Raw genomic sequence first — 24,272 nt, 5'->3', positions numbered from 1 at the left:
GAAGCAGCACAGCCTACTTCTGATGAAACTGAAATTAATCTTAAAGAATTAGGTCCGGTTTTGTGTGGGCCAGTTCTGTACTCTGTCTCACTATCAGCTGCACAAGTGGTAGTTCAGTCTGTGTGATTCCCAAATTCAAACTATGTTGATGCAAGACAAAGACACAACCTCAGCCTCACTCATTGTTGGGTGTAGAGAATTGAGATCTTTGGAGGATGGTCTTAAAAGTTTTGGGGTTGTTTTTTGGTGGAGGGGGAAGTATTCTTCTTGACTAAACTTTACTTCTTGATTATAACTCCTTAAAGAAACTAGTAAAAATCACCATGGTCCAAGAAAATATGAATTTCAGAAAATGTAGTTACACTTCTTTAAGCAACTCTAAGTGGATATAATTTAAACTATGAAATAGGCTTCTATTTTAATTTATGTATTTTATTTTAGACGGTAAGATTTTAAAAGGTTAAAATAAAAGTTTAAACAGATGGAAATATGCTTCAAATCTGTGTTTGTCCGATTCAGGTAAAGTTTGTGCAAAATACACTTGTGAATTTTTTACAGCCTCTGTACACTAACTGTGTGAGAAAGCTAATTGAGTAAGTATCACTTTGCATCTAACATGCAGTAATATGTGCTTTAACCTTCTGCTTTCAGAGAAAATTATAAACACATTGTTTTTTAAATTGCTGTTTGATTACAGTTCTGTGAGGGGAACTTCAGATGACATGGCATCTATTTTTGTTGAATTATTAGTTCCTTTTTTGCTCTGTGTTCCGTGATCTTTGTCCTACAACGCCTGTCAAATCAGATAATTTCTCTTCTTCACTTTAGGGTGGTTTGAATGGGGCACATCGTTCAACCCCAAATGGAAAATTGCACACCAAGTTGCTGAAGAAAAACGCTCTGTCACCTGAGAGAAGCAGGCACAGCTCGGCAACCAAGAACTACGAGCAGCCCACGATAGCTTCCAAATCCCGCTCTCCGTCCCCGTACACCAACAGGCGGATGTGTGAGCTCTCAGAAGAAGCCAGGCAGCGCCTGGCCCATTTAAACCTGGGTCCTCACGAATTCAGAAGGGAAACCGATAAACCTCCATTTGTAGTGAGGCGGGTTTGTATTCGCTCCAAAGCGCTCCCGGCTTAAGCGCAGATCAAATGTTGTTCTTTCGCTAAATGCCTCTCCGAAAATTCATTCAGCTCTTAGTTTAGATGGATAATTTTTCTCTCCTTTAACAGTCTGTCACATAGTGATTTAAAGGTAAAATTAACTAAAATTAAATTTCTTTTATCCGCTTTAGCAACAGACAAAGATCAAATTCTTTCATGAATATCTTGGTTAAATTCTCTGAGGCCCCATTTCTTTTCTTCCAGCGCACTAGACAGGATAATAGGTGTATAAATTCAGCTTGGAAGTAATTGATATTAGTATTAAAAATTCCTGAATAAGACTTTTAAGAAAAAGTGTCTAGTCGCATTATGAACACTTACACTTTCTCTCTTTCAACTTTTTTTTATGTTGGCATCCTGTGATCTTTGAAGCACTTCCCTTGCTCAGAGCTACATCTCAAACACTCTGACTTAGAGTTCATAACATAAGGACTTTTTACCGTACATGAAAAATTGTTCTGAAATTAGGTACTTATTTAAAGAAATTGTGTGTAAGAGGTTTAAAACGAAGGGGCTACATTGCCCGGCCACTTGGAGGATTATATTCTTATATTTATTTTTTTCCCCTCTTACTTTCTTTTCCGATTGCAACAATCCTTTGTTTTTAGTAAACCACTTTGAATGTGTAGGGGCAGAAATGGGATTGTTCTTGTTCTGTGCTATGACATAATGATTTGTGTACTGTTTTGTATGTTGTCCCAGGCAGTGAGATAATCTAGTGTTTAATTTGTTTGCTTCTCACTTTATCTTTTTTTCAGTATCTGTGCAAATTTATTAATAATATCTTATTAAATTTCAGAATTCTTTTCCAAGTTTTATTCTACTTAAAGTTAGAAAAAAATATAGGTACCTTTTAGAAATTCAGAATAGCCTAAGTAAGTCATTAGTCATTCATCACTCTACTGTTTCTCTCTCAGATATTTTTCTTTCAACTCCTTTTATTCAATTCTTCTGGTTTTTGGTCTATAGATGAAGTTCACAGTTTAATTATAGCATCATTAAAACTGATTATTGATTTTCAATGCTTGGTTATGTTTGTACAAAAAAGGAAAAAGCTTCTCTCTTAATTTAGCATATCCTGACTGTCATGGCCTGTCTAGACTGAGAATGCTCTTTTTAGGGCATCTTTACTGCTGGGGACTCTTTTGGCCTGGAGACTTTGTGTTACATGAAGATTAAAACTGGATTATGCCAAATGTAACTTCCTTAATTAGGAAGAGATTCAGATCTCTCTTGGTGAGATCTGAGCTGTTTCGAATAAATATGAGGCACTAAGAATTGTTTAAGAAGACTGCAGACGTTACAGATGAAGGATAAACTATCTGCATTTTCTTTTCTTTTTGGACAATAGGATATTCAGAGTTTTCCAGTACTGTTTTGGTCTATGAACAGTAATGCTAATAATACACACTAGCAAAGTGTTATGAAAATAGTTTAAAATAGTACTTAAAGAAGAATAAAATATTTTAGAAAGTGCTAAGTGTGGTCTTACGAACAAACCCAGAAAAAATAGGAATTGACACATTTGATACTGAATATTTTAACAGTATTTCTGCTTCAGGTTGAACAAACAAGTCCTGGTGTTAAGCGTCATACCTGGTGTTCCGCGCGAGAAAGCGCAGCAGGAGCCTGGGCCAAGGCGGACCATGGTCAGTATTTCTTGCTATAGATCTCATTAGTGCTTTTGATTTCTGCAGTGGGTTATTTTTTGTGTGTGTAGGGGGGTTTATTATGTTGGGGGTTTATTTATTATAAAAAAGTCAGTCTATAATGGACAAAAAGCTGTTAGTTCTTCCTAGGAATAGGAAAAATACTGAATAAACTACTGCTTCAAAGGGTGCCCTTGAATAATCCTTTGCCTCCTGAAACTTGGAACATAGTTCTACATGGCATGAAAACGGGAGCAGAGAATACCAAAGCCCAGGCGAGTGCTTTGTTTCACTCCACTTGTTTTGTTGAGTTGGACAGTGGAGCAAATCGGCACCACAGTTTGTGGGTGTGTTGATCAGGCCTGGAGTATTGATTATTTTGAAGTTCAAGGGCTCTGTTTCTTCAAAAATGAATAATGTTTATTTCAGCAGTATTTTTGAGCAGTGAGATCAGTGACTTACCATTATTAATGAGCATCCAGGACGTGCTCCAATATCTGCCTTAGCATTCTTTGGTATCAGTAAGTGAGGGATTAATAAAAAGCGTGGGACCAGAAATTTAAGGAAGTGCCCTAAAACTTGATTTTATTGCATGTGTCTGACAGTATGAGAATTTTAATGAGTCTCATCAGTAGTTGTTTATGTTTGCTCTGCCTCATTTTTATTGCATTTCCTCACTAATTATAAATTGTTATACATCAAATCATTATGAACAGGTTATTTTACATTTGTTCTGTGTTGTAACACTGGGTGCTGGATTGTAAAGGTTTCTCATTCATTCCCTTTGGGAACAGGGTGACCAGTCTGTGATCTCTGGGTAATGCAACAGACCTATTATCATCTGATACCATTGCATACTTATAAACTGAGTTGGTGGTTTCTGGCCAGTAGTTAGGAGACTGAAATCTACCTCAACATTAATACCCAGAGGATTTACTGATCACCTGCCTGTGTCTTGAGGCTTATCTGTAACTTCTGAAAAAAAACAGATTCCTGGAATTAGAAATCCTAATACAGATGGTACAGTTTAGTGCTGTTTTGTTTTTCCTGGGTCCCAGTGTGAGGGTTGTTCAGCACAAACTGATATAGATCAAGAAGGGAGACGTAATTTAATGTCAGTCCCCCAGGGTTGAGGTGCATATTGACAATAGTGAAAAATCCTAACCCAGTATGGACCTAAGAGTTTCCCAGTGTAATTTTCCATGGGCTTCATACTGGTGTGTGTGGGTCAGTGGGGATGGAAGGAATGCAGAGCTGATAGGAGGAGGGAGAGTTGGTCATGAGGAAGCTTATTCAGAGAGGATTAGTAAGGTAGAGTAATGTACGTGAGAATTCTGGGGAATGGTAGAGCTTGATTTGATGTTGATTTAGGCAATGAATAGCATAACAAAATGTGCCACTTCTGTCTGTGCAAAAGATGGTGCATACCCTGACTCATTGTTGTAAACATTGTATTCCGTTAAATGTGAAGTCATGGTTTTCAGCTAAAGAAGGTGATTTCCTGAAAGATACTGAGGAGACTGTTTAGAATTTCGCAGTGTATAAAAATAATAAATTGCTTTAGTTCTGTTTGGGAGGAGAGGTAAGATGCTTTGTAAAAGCTTTTCATAAAATTTAGGACATTCAAATTTCTTTTTTATTTCTTCTGACATGCACCTTTTTTCTTTCTCCAGATCCTTCTCTTCTTGGCAGCTACAGACCTAAGAAAGCTGAGGTATTATGAAGTGCTATTGGTAACATGATGTTTTTTGGGGAAGCTCTGAGCTTCCTAATTCTTCTTGGGTTGTCTTGCATATCTATTTCAGTATCAAAAGCAAGAAAAAGGACATTTTAAACTGATCTAACCCAGCTAGGGCTGATAGATTATTTACAAACAGTAAAGGGAAACTTAGCACTCTGTAAAGATGCTGATTTTTGCAAGTACAGAACTTGGTTTTCCTTGGCATTAAGGCTTGCAGCAAGGCCATAGAGGAGTCTTTAAATGCACTTTGCATTTGCCTTCCCAGTCATTCTGAGAGTATTATGCCTTCTGGAATTATATGGAAAGGTAGCACTGGTAGAACTGGCAAGCCAGTTGTGTTACTTCTCATCCTTTCTTTTTCAAATTTTAGCTTTTTTGTGTGTTAGAAGGATCTGAAGATCCAAGCCAGGGTTCTTTTGGGTTTTGGTGGGTTTTATTCTTTACGTCCTCATTTAGCTGGTTTTTTGCCTGTATTCGTGAAGTACTTTAAAAATTGTGGGTTTAGGCATTTAATTATGTGTGCCCTATTAGATTTCCTAATGACTGGGAAAAGTGATGATAACAGGGAAGAGGAAAGAAGGGGAATTGTAAGGATAAACTTTGATATATGTTAAATGCCCGTTTGTCACCAATGCGCTTTTATTACCAAGGGTTACCAAGCTTTGTGTACCATGAGAGTCTAATATATTGTGCCACTTCTGGATTGTTCAGTGGCTGTAAATGAGAAACAGTAAACAACATAGAGAATTTCTACTAAATATGCTAAATACCTCTTCCTTTTTTTAATTTTAAAGTCATGTTATCACCCCCATCCCTCTGCCCCTCCCCATCTCCTTTGCCACCCAGTGAGAAAGTAGATTTTGGGAGCAGTCATTGGAGAATGCAGAAGATAGCTGAGCTACAGGTTAATTCATCATGTTCTATATGCCACCAATCACTTGTGAATCTCACAAAACCAGGTTTGAAGAGAATGTATCTTTCTCTTGACAGAAATAATATAGCTTTGTTTTAGAGGAGCTGTTTCCCAGAGTTGAGGAAAAAAAGACCTGCAGCCTGGAAGGAGCTAATGAATAACCTTATTATTGTTGGTCTGGTTTTAGTTTTTTTCCTCAGCTTTGTGAAAGTGCTCCTGTAAAAGTCCTCATGCCAGGGAAAAGGGGGGTAATCCATGGCAACATTTTAGTGGTGTGTTTCAGGTTAAGAGGAACTACGAAAGGATTAACTAGTATAGTGAAGAGGGAGTAGAAGATGAGTAGATGGGCCTGAGTCTTCCCTTGAGGAACAGCAAATTATGAGAAAAAAAAGTTTTAAGAAAAACAGATCCCAGAGTGAGGAGTCGTCCCACGTTTGGGTTGTTCAGACTCTCAGGCGTTATTCTGAACCTGTGATTCCTGGGAAGGGTAAGCCTTTAAACTCTGCAGTCAGAAAAGGTGATAAAAAGACTGTTACAGTAGACTTTGCCATAAGATGGTGTGTTAGGTACCAGCAGATTCCTCTGACACTTGTTGATTACTTTAGACTAGGGCTTTTTGTATGAAATAAGTCCTTGTTCTTTCCCCAGCAGACAGGTATTCCTGGATGTATGTACAACCTTTTGGGTTGAGAAATAAAACCACAAAAACTGTACATCTTGGTGCTCATAATAAATTTTAGTTTGGTGGGGTATTTTTCAGGCAAAATCTGCTCGTAGAGAAGACTTGGACAGTTCTGTTGTTTGCAATGAGGACGAGCTCTCAGATCCACCCAACAGACAGTCCCACTCTGCTGGTTCTTTAGAGCGTTCAGCACCTCCAGCGTTTCAGAAGCATTCCCTGAGTTCTGTGCTGCATCGATCTTCTCTAAGGGAAAGGTAATGACCAGGTTTTGTTTATGAAATTCTGGAATTGTTAATAAGAACAGATGATAACGGTACTTGCATGGCTGTAGTTTGCATGTGTGGAGGTGTGTGGGCTGAAGGGACTGAGAAATCATCTGCAATAATGATGTTGTTTGACTTTTCCTCAGGTGCTGTGTTTGCCATCACCTCTCTGCCTAACGAGTACAATCCTAAATTATACAGCAGGGAGAAATCTCTGAAACAGTGACACCCCAGATTTCATGCTGCCAGTGTCCATCTGAAACAGAGAATACTCAAATCATCACTGTTTCAGAGGCAATTAGAATCTCAGGAATGTAAATACAGATACATGTCAAGTAGGTTTTACAGGAGGTACTTGGAAGCCTTTTTCCCTTCTGACTTAGGACTAGTGTTTGTAAGGATGTAATGGTGGCTGTGCTGTTCTCAGAGTGTGACTAGTGTGCATAACATGCTTGGGCAGCTTTAATATACTCAGGGTATTATTTTCCAATCTTTTTGCTTTGTTGACACCCTAAGATTTTGTTTTGTTTGAATTGAAGTGTGGGCCTCTGCAGCAATTGTGTGTATATTAAATGCTATATTTAGATTACTTTTCTTCATAGTCTCCACTGACCCCAATGGGGTTGGGTAGGAGACAGTTTCTAATACCTTTTAGTTCAGTGGATTTCCATCCCTGGATTAATATTTTGGGCACACTTCACAGCTTCAGTGTTTCATGAGGGTGGAATGGAAGAATTAGCAAAAAGCAACAGATGGTTTAATGCTTAAACCCTCCAGTCCTTCAAGAAGTGTATTCCCTCCTGCTGAGTAGAAGGTGTACTTGGTGCTTCTCATATACATTCAGTTAGAAAGTTACAGGCTGGCTTTGGGGGAGCAGAAAAACTATGTACAAAGCTGGGCCTGAGTAAGCAAATACATAAAATAATTGGGAGAAACTGAGGATTAAGCCGATGTCCTGTCCTAAATGCTGAAGATGTACGTCGATGGCTGGTTCATTCTCTGTTTGATCCCTGTTGCCATTGGTACCCCAGGTAGTCGGTGCTTGCAGGGTGCATTTCACAGCCTACACACAGCCTAATGCTTGTTTTCAAAATAGAAAAACTGTCTCAGTTTTTTCTTTAAAAAGAAAAATGACAGATGGCAGGTGGGGACTGAATTTTTAATACTCACAAAGATCAAGTTGGTGTTTTAACATCTTCTTCTGCTTGAAAACTTGTTTGTTAGTTGTTCTCTGTAATAGCATATCTTGAGAAGTGTTTTGCGGAGATTAGGATGTATCTGGGGTTTGGAGGAGGTTTCTTTGTCATCTTGTCTGCCTCCCCACTCTCTTCTGACAATGTTTGTGCATTAGTTACCCATATCTGGGGAAGAGATACTGTCCTGGTGACTTATTTATCCTTTTTTTTTAAGCTGGACTCCTTTTGGAAGAGTTGGGGCTAAATTTTATACATGTTTTATTTAAAGCTGATGGGGTGCCTTCTGTTGATAGCAGGGAAGTCTTGTGTGTTAGAGCTGCTGTTACATGCATAGTAATTTAGTCATCTGCGAGCTAATCTTGAACTTGTCTGAATGTTCTTGCTTTTTCTCTTTATGAGCTCCTCTCCGGAAGAGATTTCTGATCTTGTGAAATTACGTTTTTTCTTCTTATTAGAACAAATGTTCTCAGCTCTTCAGAGCTGTAACATCTCTTTATGTAAAAGATGTAACAGTTTACTTCTGTCATCAGACAAAAAAAAATCCAAAAAATAAAGGGCATAGTCTAAAAAATTTGATCTCTGTTTCATGCTGCTGAGATAACAATGGTTTTAGCTGATTGTGTATTGAGAGTTATACTTGGAATGACAAACATGGTTCAGAGGTCAACGTTTGGAAATGCATGCAAACACTGCTGGTGAGATCATAGAAATACAGGGAAAATCAGCAGTACTGAAAGTGTATCAGTGTTAGCGTAATTGAAAGAACATGGAGCCTTATCTCACAGCATTTGGTGTTTATTTCCTCAGTTTTATTTTAAATTACAAAGACAAATTGCTTAACATATCCAGGCTATTTTTTTTTAATGCTAGTCAGTCCACAGTCAATATGAAACTTGACTCCCCACCTTGACCTTTAGTTCCCTCTTTTCCCTTTCTTTTTCTAAAAGGTGGTGTGAAGTAATGTCTGCCTTAGGAGTACTTCCCAGACCCCTGCTGTGTAGTCATTAAGCCACTGCAATACTTTTCAGTGGTACAGAAATTGGGGTCTTCCATAAGGTCCCCTGAACCCTTTTGTATCCTTTCTGGCAGTTTCCAGTCCCTTTCTGTGAGCCTGCCAGACACACCACAAATCAATCCTCTTCACTTTTCCCACTGGGTTTGAGACAGAAGCAGAACTGATTTACTACTGAACCAGACAGCAAAGTTTTGCATATTTATTTTTCATACTTTGTTTTTACATTTTTCATTATTTACATCACTTAAGGAAAGCATTTGCTGATGCTGAAAGCTGACACTCAGCAGATTGATGTGGGCATACAACCAGAGGTCCTCTCTAACCCTGAACATTCAGTGATTCTGTGATTTTTGGTAGCTCCTGTGCAGACCAGTGGCACATACACACCCCAGAGTTCCTGCCCACGGTGTGTGACCAGCAGTGTGTCAAGGCAGATGACTTGCCCCCCAAGTTTGATTGGTTGTACAGAGATCAGTGGCCTCTTGTGCAGAGATGAGCGTCCTGAATGCTTTGGGAAAGAGCATTAGTGCTCTGTTGTCTCAGTGCTGCTCCAGGAGAGCAACATTCGAGTCCAGTCCTTGCTTTCACGGTGCACATCCCTCCTCATGCGCTCCTAGAAGACGGTGTTTTTCTTGGGGACTTCCAAGCTGAGCCTTCCTTGCAGCACTGAAACGTGCAGCTAAGTACCTTTCATAAAGGAAAGGAGAAATAGTGAGATGGATTCTGTAAGGTCAAGAAGTCCTTTGAACAGAGCTGTGTGCTGGCACAAGAGAAATCCTTTTCTCAAGAGACCACAACAATCATAGGAGTATTTGACTGTTTCTGTTATATGAGAGGCAAAGCTACTTCTCATGCATTTGGGATCAAAGGATTCTTTTTCCTACTCTGGAAAGAGCACGCTTTTGCTTTTGTTTCCAGAGTGAAGTGCAGCTTGATGTCTTTTTTTATGTTCTCCTGGTTATGCTGCTGCTGTGTGATCTTACCTACTATAAAATCTAACAAAAGCCTAAGTTCTCTTTGAAGTGAGAGAGAGGTTAACTGTCTGGATCAGATGCCCTTCTGTAATATTCCTCTATTGTTTAACTACCATATTTTTATATTATCTTTTTCCAAGTACTAGGGAAAGAGCAGCATGAAGTTAGATATTGCTAATGATGGATATAATGACAGGTAATAGATGTTAATGAAATACTAGATCCTGCATGAAGTCCTTGAAAATTCCAGTTATCAGAATCTTTTGCTTCAGTGATCTTGAAATGTGTCATGCCGGGATCTTGGGGGTTAGTTGTGTTGCACAGCAAAATCCAGACACAGGTAGTTCACCTTTAGAGACTGGCAAGCATCCTAAGACAGGGTTTGCTTCTGTGAGAATGTATGTTTTGAGTGCTGAGAACTTTCCACTACAAAGTAGAACACTGAAAAATATTGCAGACTTTTTAGGAAAAAAACTTGCTCTGGGGAGAGGCTGCAAACTAGGTTTCCTGTCTATTTCTAGCCATTTAAAATTCATTATTTCTGATTTTTGGAATTCAGTTTTGTAGGAAGGTTGTCCTTATATGGTTTGTGTTTATCAATCTCACCTCTTGGGGAAGTTTACTTATTTTGTATTTGTATATCCAGTTAACTTCTGGAATCAACACTTGAAAATCAGTTGTTTCATACTATATTCTGCAGAACTGAGTGGTACCCGAGCCTTGTTTCATATTTTTGACCAACATCTGTACTATTTGTTATCTTCATTGGTTGGTTTTGCTGCAGCAGTAAGTAAATTCAAAATTGATTGCTGTCAAAGCCATTTTGTGTATAAATTAATAAATTCAGAGAAGATAGAAGGTAATGGAAAAGCTTCCAAAGAGCATAAGGAGGTGCAGCCAATTTGTGACATGCTAATGATTTAGTACCAGAATGGCTTCAACCTTTTGGGGGCAACTGCTCAGCTGGAGTATTGACTTTCATTGAACTCTCAGAAGCTGTCTGCCATTTAAGTTTCACTTTTTCCATGAAGATGATGTATAAGGGCTGGATATGAAAAGGAGAGAAAAGAAAGCATTTACTAATTTAAGAACTCAGCGCTGAATGTGTCACTAAGGCTTCAAGGCCCAATTTTAAAACAGGGCTTTGGGAAGTAAGAAAAACTACATAGAAAACGTGGGAAATTTTTACCTTTTTTTTCCATCTCTTATTGAAGAGAGCGAGCAAATTGGTACACAGCTAAGCTGTCAGCTTCTGCTTCCACATATTTAGGCTTCTGTGCTCTGATTTAAGGCCTCGTCTGTGTGTAGTTGTTTCTGCTCCATAGTAGTGTTGTGCCATTGTGAAAGCAGCCTCCCTCCTCCACTGCAAATAATGTGAGAGTGTAGGGAGCTTTGTGTTGGTATAACTTCATTACAGTTCAGGCTGGTATATACCAAGATAGTCTCTAAAACACTTCAGAGCTGCATCTGCACTAAGATTCATAGCCATTGGTCATTTTAAGAAAAAGCAAAACAAAACCGTGTCCTTGACTAAGCTGCCCAGAAAAACTCTTTAAATGTAGCCCAGCTTTTCTATTGTGCCTCCATACAGGCTGGTACACACTGCAAACTAAGTCCATTATACTGAATAACCACTTCATGTCCTCTTAAATGAGAATAAAGCAACTTCTTTCCTTACTGTGAATGCTGAATAAATGCCTGCACAGGTATGAAATCTGGGAGAGGTGATTTTTTATTTTATTTCAGAATTAAGTATATTTGGTTTTGTTGAGACTCTCTTCTGTTCCATGTGTAAGTTGTTGCAGATCATGTTTTTTTTTTCAGGAGCTTTAAGAGCTCCTTCTCCCTCTTCCCCCCAGTTACAGTAGCGTTCTCTCCATTTGTGAATCTGGTACTACAGGACTTCATTGATTTCCATCCTCTGATAGTTTGTCCTTGTATATGGTTTTGCTCAGCATGAAGTCTGTGTCTTTGAAGCTGATGGATTCTTCGTGGAGGCCACATGCACCGAACTGTTCACAGGGCGGGGAGGTGCGATGCTGGGGGAAGGGGTCACGACAGGCATTGCAGATATTCCGCGGCAAGGCTTTTGCATTAATTCTGCTGATGTGAAATGTATTAGTATCTCCTGCTGAAATGTGATATTAACGTTTTTGCCGTGTGCAAGTGGATGATTGGATTGTCTGACATTTAAAAATTCCTATTTATTACAGCTCTCGAGTTTGCAAGCTGCTGTTTGAGTAGAGTACATGGGTGGATGTATCCTGTTTGTATTTCTAATGGAGTATTTCATCCTAATGGATAAAATTATACATGAAAATAATCTTTAGCACAAAATCTACACTGTCTGCCTGGTTTCTTTTCTTTTTTTTTTTTCATCATGGTAGATTTTGTCTGTGTGACCTTAAAAAAATCCTTATCTCATAAAAGAAAATAAATGCCTTTAGTCATATTACAAGGGAAAATGGTTCTGTTTCCTTGATCAGATTCAACACAACATCTCTGAAATTAATCTTGAAAAGTTCTCTGATTGATCTGGCTTTTTCTAGGTCACTGAGCTATATTTCCAAAGTGTTTATACAATCTATTGGAATCAATAAACAATTTAAACTGATGTAACTGCAGAATGTTTGCAAGTCCCAGGGAAAATTGAAAGTATGACAAAGAATACAGCTGTAGAAGTTTATTTCGTTTATCAGGACAAACAGTCATTGAAATGAAATGACTTTCCTTTCAGCACTGCAATATGGTAGTGACACCTTAATCACATAAATAAGTAGCTAGTCATTTTAAAGAGTCGTTACTGGTGATTTTGGGCAAATGGAATCCCTTTATTTATACTCCAAGAAGCTGTGCTATAAAGCCTGTTTTATAAAGTATTTCCAATAGGAGAGTTAGAATATCATAAAAAGGTTTCACTTCAGATTATAGTTGTTCCATTTCAGGCATGTTTTTATTTTAGTGTGCGTTTCGGTTGGTGTAAATATTAACATTAAACGTGGATTGGACTCTGTAGTTGTTACTAAAATTAGACAATAAAAATACTAGAAAAGCTAATTAAAGAGAAGCTGATACCGTTTTTAATCACACTTAGGCTTTTGATTTTTTTTTTTTTTTTTTTTTTGGTAAATGAAGTTTGGGGTCTGTGTGAGTGGCCAACGTTTGTTATACCACAGCGCACACTAGTGGATTGATCAATAAAATCACCTGGAGAAAGAAATTTAATAGTTCTTGAATTAAGTACTTAAATCTTCTTCTTCTTGCAGACATGGCCATGTATTTTCTAACTGAATACAATAGCTAGCTGGGTTTTCTTTTACATTACAGGTAAATACGTTTACCTCCAAGGATATTTGTAAATTTACGGTTAATAACAATGATCTGAAATCTTACATACGAATTTCATAAAATTTATTTCCCAAAGGCAATATATTCCAACTTCTCAGAGCCAGCAAACTGCATGTTGGAAGAACAGCAGCTGCTGTATAAATAAGAGAAAATGCCATGACTTCATGGGTCTATCTTTTATTTGTCAAATGGGAAATGACTCACTCTTACTGCATCTAAGATGCAGATTTTTAAACATGCATTTCAGAAAGTCCTTTAATATCAGTAAATGTTGTAAATCCTAATGGGAAGTCATAAGATGATAATAATACCACTCCTGCCCCTTTCCTTTACCTCTGTTCTTTAAAAAAAAAAAAAAAATTAAAGAGAAAATTTTTTTTCCAAAGCACAGGTGGTGATAGAGCACATGCATTGTAATGCAGAACATCAAACTGCGTTTGACTGCATTGGGGAAATGAATGTTCCTGCCTGCTTGAGGGACTCACACTTCTTTTTCTTTAAAGGCCATGCTTCTCTCCTCTTCACAAAATCCACAGACCATTTTACTTTTGTTTAGAAAAAGTTGCATGAGGTCTTTCAGTGCAACAGATCACTGGATTCCAGTATGCAAAATAATTGTGCAGTGTGGATTTGCCATACATGCTCTGGGGCTTGAAATTAATTGTAAATGCTCAGGATGCCAATATGAGTGTTATGGCCAGTCTTGTGAAGATTCTTGCCTGTAATGATCCAAAGATAACTGTTTAAATCATTAGAAATATGGAAATACATCACCCAATGGGTTATATGTTTTATCCTTTCAGTATTGTGTCATTTCTTGGCGCCCGTACTTGAAGGAAAATTGAAGCATTAACAAATAGATTATTTGATTTAAGGACATTCATAGATAAGCTGAGAATAGTGGGGCTGTTTAGAACCAAGAGATATTTTTGAAAGATAAGCAACAATAAGTGCGTCTAAATAAGTTGATTAGATAGAAGAAAATAGAAGAAAGATACTCAGAAGCAGAGAACTGCTCACTTTCTACTTATATTTCACTCTGTCTCTCTCATACTAGAAGGGATGATCCAAAAGATTGCAAAGAGTTCCCTGCCCTTCCTGTAACCTTCAAGGCAGCCTGGCACTTCCCATTTTCAGGATCCTGCTTCCATTCATTTTAACATTGCAAGGCTGCTGTTTTGTACTGAAGCTTTCTATGTGTACTTGGCTTGCTCTTTTTGGAAGGAGCTGTACAGTTCTTTAGCTGCGTTGAAATTTCTGGAGGTTTGGTGAAGGTGAACTAAGCCAGGCACGATCAGACTGGGGATTTGAGAGTGATAGACTGGATAACTCAGGGAATGTGATAAACTGGAGAGAAGAGGGCAGGAGGACTTGCAGTCCCAGTCCCACAGACCCGCTCAGAGCCCACTGAGGAATCTCAGGGTTCAGAATCCTGATGTTTCTCCAGTGCATTAAGTTTGTGAAGGCAGCTGTCAAAGCAGTGCCGCTGTTCCTGGTGCTCCTGATCCACCCAGGGTATGGCAGCTCTGCCCTGCTGTTGGCTGCTCTTCCATGAGTTGGGATTGCAATGGCATGGCTTTGCCAGCTCACAGCTTGCCCAGTGACCCCTGTTCTTGTGATGATACCATGTCATGAGGTTTTATTTTCTTGGTGCAAAGTCAAGTTCTCAGAGGTTAGGAAACAATGAAATGAAGGGGCACAGTCTTCATTTGGCAGCCAGTTTCTATCCACTGTGATGAGACTAAGTAAAAATTTTATAACTTCTCCCCAATAATTCTCTCCTTATATTGATGTCCCTTTTTTAAAAAATACATTTTTTTTTAATGTACTAACACGTGGTTGGTGTGTAAATAATTCTGTTCTTAAAATCTTATTTGCCTCTCTTAACACACTGAGTTGATATGAAATTTCTGGCAACTTCTGAACTTCCTTGAGAAGGATGAGGGGTTTTTTTAATAAAATGGCAAAAAAATGTGATCCAAAACATAAAAGGCTAAAATCTAAAAGTAGCTGTTAGTTTCAAGTTACTCATACCAAGCAAGTAACCTGGTTTTGAATGTAAAAAAGCAACTTAAAATGCAGTTCCTCTTATGAAATATAGACTTTGAATTTTGCAGTTCTCTAACTCCATGTGTTTTCCAATTTGCACACATCGGGGTTATCTTCCTGTTGATTTTTTACAGTGAAAAGAATTTCATGTGTGCAATACTTTCTTTAAAGAGAGGAAAATGAAACCTGATCACTGGGAATATTATAGCTTTTCTATTCTGTAGGGACAATACTCAAGTTACAAAACGATCAACATTTTCCATGTTCTGCATCTTCTGTTGGTGTTGTGGCTGCGTACTGTTTATGTAGTGCTTCGAAATGTTTCTTTTCTTGTACCCCAGAGGAGAAAAAGAATCAAATCTAAACACTGTGCGTGTTCCAAATAGGAGGAGGTAATACATGCTTCATAATTACCAAAGAAAAAAGAAAAAAAAAAGAAAAAAAAGAAAAATATTTCTTCTCTTTGTTTTTCTTCTTGCAGATTTAGCTCTGGTTGGCCTTCACCAGCAAATGGAGATGAGATCCATAAAAGGGTGAAAAATATTTTAAGGACACACAGTGCTAGGCAGCGCCTAAGATTTGTAAGTAAGACTGCAAACACAATCCTTTCTTTTCTCCAAAATGGCTGAGGAAGAAAACTGTGCCTACAGTCTTGGGTTTATTATAATGTTGTCCTTTGAGACAGCCTTGATTTTAGAAATACGGATTTGGTGTGTGAGCTGAACTGTTCCACACTGATTTCAGTAGCCTCCTTAGGTGTAGCCTTTATGGGCATCTGGTACATCTCATGGGTTACTGAGGGCAATTACATTTGGGTTGGGTTTTTTTTTTTAATCTGGTTCTCCACTTCCAATTTAAGCAAAAAATATGTTACAGATGTGTAGAACGTCAAGGTTAAACCTGTTGTGCAGCTGCACATCAGCAGCTGCTTGTATCCAGCTGTTTATGGAGCTAATATTAGTCTTCAGGTGTTTGGTGTTTTTCCCTAATTACCTGGCTTTCAACGAGCAGAGATCTTTATCTAATGAGATTACGCCCGGGATCAGAATATTTTGTCCTTGATGAAATTTTGAAGTGTGGTTTAAGGCAGACAAAACCTTTTCCTGTTGTGATTTTGAGAAATGAGGTGGTTGCACAGCACAAGCCAAATCACTGTACCAACTGAACAACAACATTGTTCACCTGCAGAGAAATGAGGGTCTTCTGTGTGAGGTGAGGTAAAAGAAAGTTAAGATAAAAAGGATGTAAGGATGAGAGGTAGGTAAGGTTATGATTAGGAGCTCTGGTGAAACTATCATGTCCCCAAATTTAGCCATGTTGGGCAGTTCATTGTCTCACCTCATTCTCACTTAATCTGATTATTTTCTCATTTCTGTCCAATCTTCATTTTTAGCTTAGTTGTGGTGGGTTTTGTTACAAGCTCAGAGAAACCTTTCCTCATGCATACTAAGACTGTTTGATCTGGTTCTTGCTGCACTTCCCTGAGTTTGTGTAGGAATGTTGTGATTTTGTGAGCTGCTGCCTCTCAAATAGAAGATGTCCATCACATTTCAGCATAGGTACAAATCATGTAAAATGCTTCTCTGATGTTTCAATGATGTTAAGATAACAAACTGGATTTCATGACAGTCCAGCACCTACATTTAATGAAAGTTTGCACAGCCTGAACTACCTCCAGTGGTCCTTGACTACTTTCCTTGAACAGCAGACCATGACTTTACGATAAAAGATTTTTGTTTGTTATGAGAGCTGGATGGTTGGTTACACGGTCTCTCCATACAGCTAAAAACACTATGAAATATAATAATGGGTAAAGGAGAATTCAATCATTTTTTTTTTTGCTATTTACTTTTTTTTCTTATATCCTTTAAAAGTTCTGCTCTAGAGTGACTTACACATGCTCAGCAATTCACTCGTTACTGCAGTACTGCACAAATGCACAAGACTTTGCAAACATTGTGTTGGTTTCTGCCCTAAAAAAATCTGGCTCTTAGGGTACTGGGTCTTTAATTACCCATCTTGTCAGAGCAGTGCTGGTAAAGGACTGTTTGTCTCACTCCATTTTCTTCCACTGAGCAAAAGGAACGCGAGGATGCTGCAGAGAAGTCTTGTGTTGTTTGATAGTTGTGTGCAGCTGACTTGTGAATGCTTTGCTAACAGTGGCTGATCTGATTAAAAAAAAAAAGGGAAAAAAGTATGAGTTCTCCTTGCAGTGAGTACTGTAAAATACTCTAGTATTGGTTGTGCTTTTCAGATGGCCCAAAATCTGAGCTGCGTTGGTGCACAGTGGGTGGATGAGGTAAATGGGTCATTTTTAAAGTGAGTGAATGGTAAAGCAAGTGTGCTCACAAAGTGGCGAGCAGATTTTGGTTTCAGTCTAGAGCCTTGTCCAAACTTTGAAAGGTTAAAAAGTATCTCTTATTCTGTTTCATTCCAAAGGACCTAATGCTAAATAGCCATTCCCAGAAGCACCCGGCTGTGCCTTCCGAAATTTCATTTTCATAGTGCTCTGTAAAAATAGTGTGACTGGAGCTCTGCTGCAGATTCCTTAGGGTGTCCACTGTAGCTTTCTGCTGTGACATTCTGACAGTATCGTAATGTTTCCATATTTTTTTTGCTTTCCTGAACATAATTTGCCTCCGGCAAATGCTGCAGAGTTTTATTTACCACTGTACCCCATTTCCTCTTCAGTGCTTTGTAGTCTGTGACTGCTGAAGGAAGAGAGCCTTCCTGTTTACAAACACACTTATTACCTTGTATTTCACCACAGTAAATTCTCTTAGGTTTTTCCTCATCCATACACCTGCTGTTCAGCTTGCTCTGCATCTTCTTGCCATCTACCACTATATTTATTGTCTTCTCTCCCAGTTCTGTGTTACCAGCAAGTGTGATTATTTTTACTGCGCAGTCTTTTTTCCAATTATTTCTCCTATAGCATGAAAGATGACTTTGTTTACTAATCCTTACAGCAACTGGCTTCTGCTGAAAGCATCACTTAGTGTCACCTCTTAAGTAGGGTCTTTGCTCTTCAGAGTAGAGTGAGCATGGTTGTGTGTGGTGGGATTTCTACCATCCCATCTCAGGTGAGCAGCTGGCTCCCTCCATGGGAGGTGTTTTGTTTCTTACTTACTTAAGAGGGCAAAGCTGGGTTAATTAATGTCTAGATATCACTTGGAAGATAAGACTGCATTCTAACAACTCCTGAGAATAGCACTGAAGGGTCGTTAAGAGTATCAGATGTTTTTTAAAGTTGAATAGGTGTGTACTCAGCCCTGTATATGGAATCAAAGTATTCAGATGTGTAAAATGTCTCTGTCTGGTAAAATGCATGAAATAGATAATGAGAGCTCATTATGAATCATAATAAGTTTTAGGTTCTTTTTCCCCTTTTCTGCGAGAAGCAAAAGTAAAGCAGTGGGCAGTAGGTTTCATAGCATTTTATCAACATATTTGTTGGGGATTATTGAAGCTTTTGCTGTCTGCATAGTACTTTAGATCTACACTGTCTAGAAATTCCTTCCAGTTTATTACCTTAAAATTATTAGGTGAATTGTACTGAACTTAATTAAAAGTGTTCACAAATGGCATTTGGCTCATTACACTTTGTCCCTTTCTCCCCCAAGAAATGTAAGTTACTTTAATAGTCTTCTAAATGGAAAGAAAGTATTTTTGAAATGAGATCATTGTAATCAGAAACCAAGGTAATGAGAATTTGATTTCTGGGTTTTTTTGGTGTTTTTTTTTTTTTTTTTTTAGGATGAGAGTAATTCATCAAAAGGAGACTTGACTAAGACAAGAGAATCTTCACATAATGCACCCTTTTCCATGAGTGAACTGCAGAGCAGGTATGGAGTTTTTCTCTGACCAAGATAGAACAGTCATACTCAATACTGCCCTTTAAATGTAGCTAAAAATTTCTCTTCCCATTTTAATCTGTGTCATATATTGCACAAGGAAAAGGCTTCTGTAGGAGTTAGTCATACCAAGCTTTTTCACCTAAAAGCAAAATGCAGTTAAATATAATTCTGCCTCTGATGTTGTTTTGGCACTGTAAGTGCCAAAGCCAGTATAGTCTTCATAAAACACTGATTTTGGAACTGGACTGGGTTGTAAAAGTGATTCTTAGGCAGTAGTTTTGGGATTTTATCCACTAGAGAGCAAATGTCACTTTTAAAATAATCGATTGGTTATTTGGGTGGTTTTTTTTAAACTATAGGAGTGCAAAAACAAATGGAAGCTTTTTTATTAATTTGCTTTTGGGCTGTTGTGTTGGTTTGTTCCTTTTTTTTCTTTTTTTTTAAACTCATATGTGGAAAAAAGAAGCATTTTCAAAAAAACACATCAAATTTATATACCGTAGTTAAGTGATTCAGCATGTTATCTCAGAAGCTGCCTTGAAAACCTGAGGTCTTAAAAACCTTGTTTATTTAGGTTAATTACTATATGTACTCCTCACGTATATGACTAGGATTTCATTTCAATATTACTTAGAAGACACTGATTGAATTGATTTTGACAACTTCTGTAGCAGAAGTTACCAATATTGATGTCTGTGTGTTCACACAGTATTTTGTACAATGGTTTTGGTACTTGTTGGAGGAAAGATATTAAGTAATGTAAATATTCTCTGAGCTCCTGTGGCTTTTCTGGTTTCCTTTATATTAAGGGAGAAACCCTAGAACTGTGGTGCTGTATTTGAGAGGTGTTACCATTAGGAAAGAAAAGGTTTTATTTTGATAATTAAATGTGACACAATGTTTTGTAAGGAAGGCATCCCAAATGACCACAGTAATACCACTGAAAGGAGGGTATTTCAATATGGACATCATAGTGAACTTCTGCTTGCTGTTTGTAAGCTCCAGAAAGTTCATTTATGATTTGCTGGCTGTGTTTGCAGCTCCTGTGGTTTGTAATCACCTCTGTGCAAGGGATCTAGTTACTCAGATTTTCATATGCATGTGAAGCTGCTGCTGCAGTTGTGTATCCCTGTACCTGTGCTCACTCCTGTATTCTACGTGTAGCCTTTTTTGCTCCCTTTCCCTTTGTCCTGACAGCTGGTGCAATTAAATTGTGTAGGATGTGTTTGTGAGAGAGAAAGTGCAAGTTTTTTTGTTTTGAGGCAGCTTTGGGACTTTGAGATTGATGCTGAAACTGCAGACCATGAAAAACTGAAAAAACAAACCCTAATACTACAGAATCCTGGAGTGATGGGATATGAAATGTGGCACTCAAGTTGGGAAAGGATTGCTCCTTGGGTTTAGAGGCCAGCAGCACTGGGGATGAGACATAAAAGGCCTCGAGGACAGTCTGATTGCTGAGTCTTTGCCACAGTGCTCATAAACAGGATACAAGGACAGAGACAGAGTTCATGGAAGGACATGGTACTGTCGACCAAATTTTGGCAGTAAAGTAGATGGATGATTGAAAACCACTGGGAGTAAGGAAAAGGTCTGTGTTTTGTGAAATATTTAGTATATGATTCACTCAGAAAAGAACTTCTGGGACTCTTAAAGGAGATGTATGAGGGAACAAAAGCATATGACAGGTATTTCAGAGCAGGGAGTTGCGTGCAGAAATCCTGCTGTTAATATGATTTGTGAGTGTAATTCCCAGATTGCTTAGCTCAGGTCGTCAGCTGGTTTCCAGCTGAGACAGGAGGACTCTTCCCTTGCTTGGCTGTATCTTTGTCCACACCAGTGCCAGGTATCTCGTGCACAGGGACTGCCTAATGGAAACACATACAAACACATCCCTCCAGAAAGAGAAGGGAAAACTAAGTTTATGTCTTCTTATAAATAGTCTTTGTCAGTACCAGAGTAAGGAACTTGTGGAAGTTACTGTTGGGTTTTGAGTCTTTCCTTTACTGCAGTGGTTGGATTTTGAGTGTCTCTGGGGACATTCAGCTTTTAGGAGAAGAAAAGGCAAGCACAAGGCTGCCTGCAGGAAATGGGTTCCAAGGAAAAGAGTGTCAGAGCTGTTTGTTGTAGAGTTACAAGTGCCACTCCTACCGCTGTGCTTACTTGTTGGCCTCAGAATTCTCCATCAGAAGTGAGGTACCACGAACTGCAGAAAGGAGGAGGTGAAACTTCAGTTGTTGATGAGTCCCCAGGGTACTGACTTGTCTGCATTTCACACAGGCCTGTATAACTTCTTTATTGATTTTGCTGTTTGGTATGTTGGTTCCTTTGTGTCCAAACTGTGAGGCACAGTTCACTTGGGATGATAAACAGTTTTAATTTGCTTCATGATATTGACTGACTTTAAATGTTGGAGCTTTTCTGAATAAGTGTGAAAGTTGCCTTTCTCCCTTCTTAGTATTGGAGCCACACACAGGTCTTGTTTTCATTGGTACAGGTTGGCATCACCCTACTATTTGAATGTAAAACAGCAAAAGCTGTTCCTTCTTTTGTTTTCCATTGGTACAGTGGAAGGTTAGGGATGTGAATTTAGAAAACTGATTTATATTTTCCTCTTCTTCCCTCACTGTTTTCCATTCTTCAAGGGAAAACCTTGTGTTTTGATGCAGTGAGGTACAAGTGTATTTGTGGGTCCTTTGCCATAAGGTTTCTTTCATTTTTGTCATGTATGTTGGCTGATATTAACTTGAGGACAAAGATTTAAGTACTGGTTTGGTCATAAAAGACATTATTATTAATAAATTATATGTATATAAGAAACTGTAAAGCTTCCCTGTCAAATGTAATCCATTCCCTAAGTGAAGGTGGTCACTGTAAGCTTCACATTTCCAATGTCATTTCCCAGACTGAGAACATTCGCAAAAGGCTGAAGATAACTCAGTCTTAATTTTTAAATGTCTTAAGTGCCTAAATCTCTGAGCAGACATGAAAAACGTCACCTCGGTAGTCATTTTTTGCTGATGATTTTTGAGCTGCTGGTTTTATGCTTTATTACAAGGAAATTGCTCATTTAATTATCTGACACAATCCTTTGTTTGGAAAGTATCAAGAGGAGGCAAATAGTCATGATGTTTAGAAATGAATGCTTCAGACTTGTCAGTGTTTTGTAATGATTTTCAGAGTATAAATTTCACTTCATAGGTCTCGGAAATGATTTCTCAAAGCAACTGAAAGATGAGCCTGTGTTTGTGTTTAGTATTAAAGCAGTGACACAGAAGATGGGGTGTGGATGGAACACTTGATTGCCACTATATCATAATGTATTTGGTAGAATACTTATTCCAAGACGCTTCCGATAGAGCACTTTACAGCTGCAACCACAGCCATTTAATATACCCCTGATAGATTGTCTTCATATTGAAATAGCTCCTTGTGGTTACAATTTAACCTTCAAAGGACACGAAAATCCTACAGTGTTGCTCTTGCCTAGTCACACAGCCTACAAAAATACAGCAAAATTACTGCACGTTCTCAGAAAATTAATTCTCTTTCTGTTTGGGAGGCTTTATAAAGCGTACTCAGGTAAGTGGGGGAGAATTTGTGTGAATGAATAACTTGTGGTTCCCATTTCTTAGAAGTAGCTGCAGTGCAGTTTTTGCCTTGGTTTGTAAAAGGCAATATGTGCTTAGCAGCTCTGCATTTGTATTTCAGCTGGGTTTGTGCCTCTGATTCCTCTTCCACATCTTGATCATTGTTTCTTATCTTCTTTCCTTTGACAGCTCACCAGTGCAGCAGAACGCTCCTGTTCACTTGGATAATGGTGAATATTGGTCCGGTCGTGCAGCTGTGTACAAAGAGAAGCCTCACAGAGCAATCTTTGAGGAGAGTCTCGGAAAAATATACAGAAACATGTACCAAAAAGTTGCTGGCAGTGTTTCAGACCAAAAAACACATTCCTGATAGCAACTCACCTGAAAAACGCACAGTACACAGTGTTCATATTTGTAACTAAACCTATTTTTATATAAGAATATTTTTACTCTATTTTTAAGGTGCCATTAAGGGTTTTGGAAAAATGGGGTTTTAGCCTGGGTTGACATCAACATCCACCCCCCAAAACAAAGGAACAAAAAATCCCCAGCATCAAGCCCCTCCACACTTAAGCAAGATGGTGTTGCTCCTTTGAGCCTATGAAAATAGAATCATTTGAGGAATAATAGGTCTGCTGGACATACCTGTCTGACATCAACTCAGGTTTCAGCTGCAGCCAGTTCTTATTAAATAACTAAAACTGTTTAGTAACATAAACAGAATTGGTCAAAGAAACAACCAATGCTAGTGGTTAGAGAGGGAGTCTAAGAGGGAAGGTGAATGTGAGTGGTGTTTTAAAAGCGACCCATCTGGGACAAAGGGAATTGTTTTCTAGAAAATTTCCTTTGAACTGTTTGTTTTGGAGAAGGGGCGAAACGCTGGTGCCGTAGAACCTATAGGCATGTTTTTGCAGTGGTTTCAAGCATCTTTAGCAACAAATATTCTAATACCATGAAATTTTAAAAAGAGACCCACCCAGCCCAGCAGTCTTTGTATCAGATGAAAGGTCATCTTCATGCACCCTTTGCATTTGAAAGCTTTCAGGTTCTCCTGAATGCAGCCATGACATTTGCCAATATACTTGTAATTTTTTAAATTATGAATAAGAAAGGAGTATGCAGGGGGAAAGACTAGAGCTAGTCAGCAAGCTCCTTGTGTTCTGTACAGGCCTTCTGAAATTCCTGCATCACAATCCCACCTAATTTGGAGCCTGTCCTTCCCAGTCTGCTGGGATCCTCTTGGCAGAAATTGCTTCGTTTTTGCTAAAGGCCACCAAATGTTCATCAGCAGTTCGATGCTTTCCCCGGGGATGGAACCTTTTCAGCCTTGCATTGAGCAGATCCCACATTAGCAGACCAGGGCAAATTGCCCATCTCTTGAAAAGCAGAATGTTTTAAAAGGGCAAGAGTGTCCATCTCCTGCTTCCTTTCAGAAGGGGGGAAAAAACAAATGCCTGTTCTGGCTCCTTCCCTGTCTGAGCGAACAGATTCAGTTACAGCGATGCCATTTTACCTGTTATGATTGGATAAAGGATAAAGCTGGGAGTACAGATGGCAGAACATATGACTGTAACCTGCCAGCATGCCTAGATAAACAAAAAGTTGGTCTACTCTGCCTTCCATCCTTTAATGCTGAGACAACATAATTGATTTGAGAAAGCAGTTGGTGAGCAATTATGCTGGTGGGAAAGCACGTTGAAAGGCTGTGTGCTTCTGTTTCAGGAAAGGGGACTCTCAGAGGAAGTGTCTCACATACAGACATTTCTATTCCTTGTAACTGTTAAAGCAGGTGAAGTGGATTAACACTGATAACTTCCTGTCCCTGATGCCAT

At 38.6% G+C, this 24,272-nt stretch overlaps 1 protein-coding gene across 5 annotated transcripts in view; it reads left to right on the top strand.

The window, feature by feature from the left end:
- SPATA6 (spermatogenesis associated 6) overlaps positions 1-24,263 on the top strand; it is a 38,926-nt gene extending 14,663 nt beyond the window's left edge. For 2 of the 5 annotated variants that reach the window (XM_027893911.1, XM_027893901.1), the window contains exons 7-14: positions 829-1,107; positions 2,725-2,812; positions 4,486-4,524; positions 5,345-5,457; positions 6,227-6,402; positions 15,475-15,574; positions 18,750-18,838; positions 22,630-24,263. In XM_027893911.1, coding sequence (XP_027749712.1) covers positions 829-1,107; positions 2,725-2,812; positions 4,486-4,524; positions 5,345-5,457; positions 6,227-6,402; positions 15,475-15,574; positions 18,750-18,838; positions 22,630-22,810 — 1,065 coding nt within the window. In that variant the 3' untranslated portion in view covers positions 22,811-24,263. Of the gene's footprint in view, positions 1-828; positions 1,108-2,724; positions 2,813-4,485; positions 4,527-5,344; positions 5,458-6,226; positions 6,403-12,862; positions 12,924-15,474; positions 15,575-16,181; positions 18,711-18,749; positions 18,839-22,629 lie in introns of those variants that run through there. The other 3 variants (XM_027893918.1, XM_027893924.1, XM_027893933.1) reach the window with 3 other exon arrangements.
- Positions 24,264-24,272: the final 9 nt, after the last annotated feature.

Source organism: Empidonax traillii, unplaced genomic scaffold (assembly GCF_003031625.1).
Source record: "Empidonax traillii isolate 1590-97213 ecotype Southwest subspecies unplaced genomic scaffold, ASM303162v1 scaffold15:size5535645, whole genome shotgun sequence".
Lineage (NCBI taxonomy): Eukaryota > Metazoa > Chordata > Aves > Passeriformes > Tyrannidae > Empidonax > Empidonax traillii.
The sequence above is the reverse complement of the archived record's forward strand: the minus strand, read 5'-3'. Positions and strand labels throughout refer to the sequence as shown.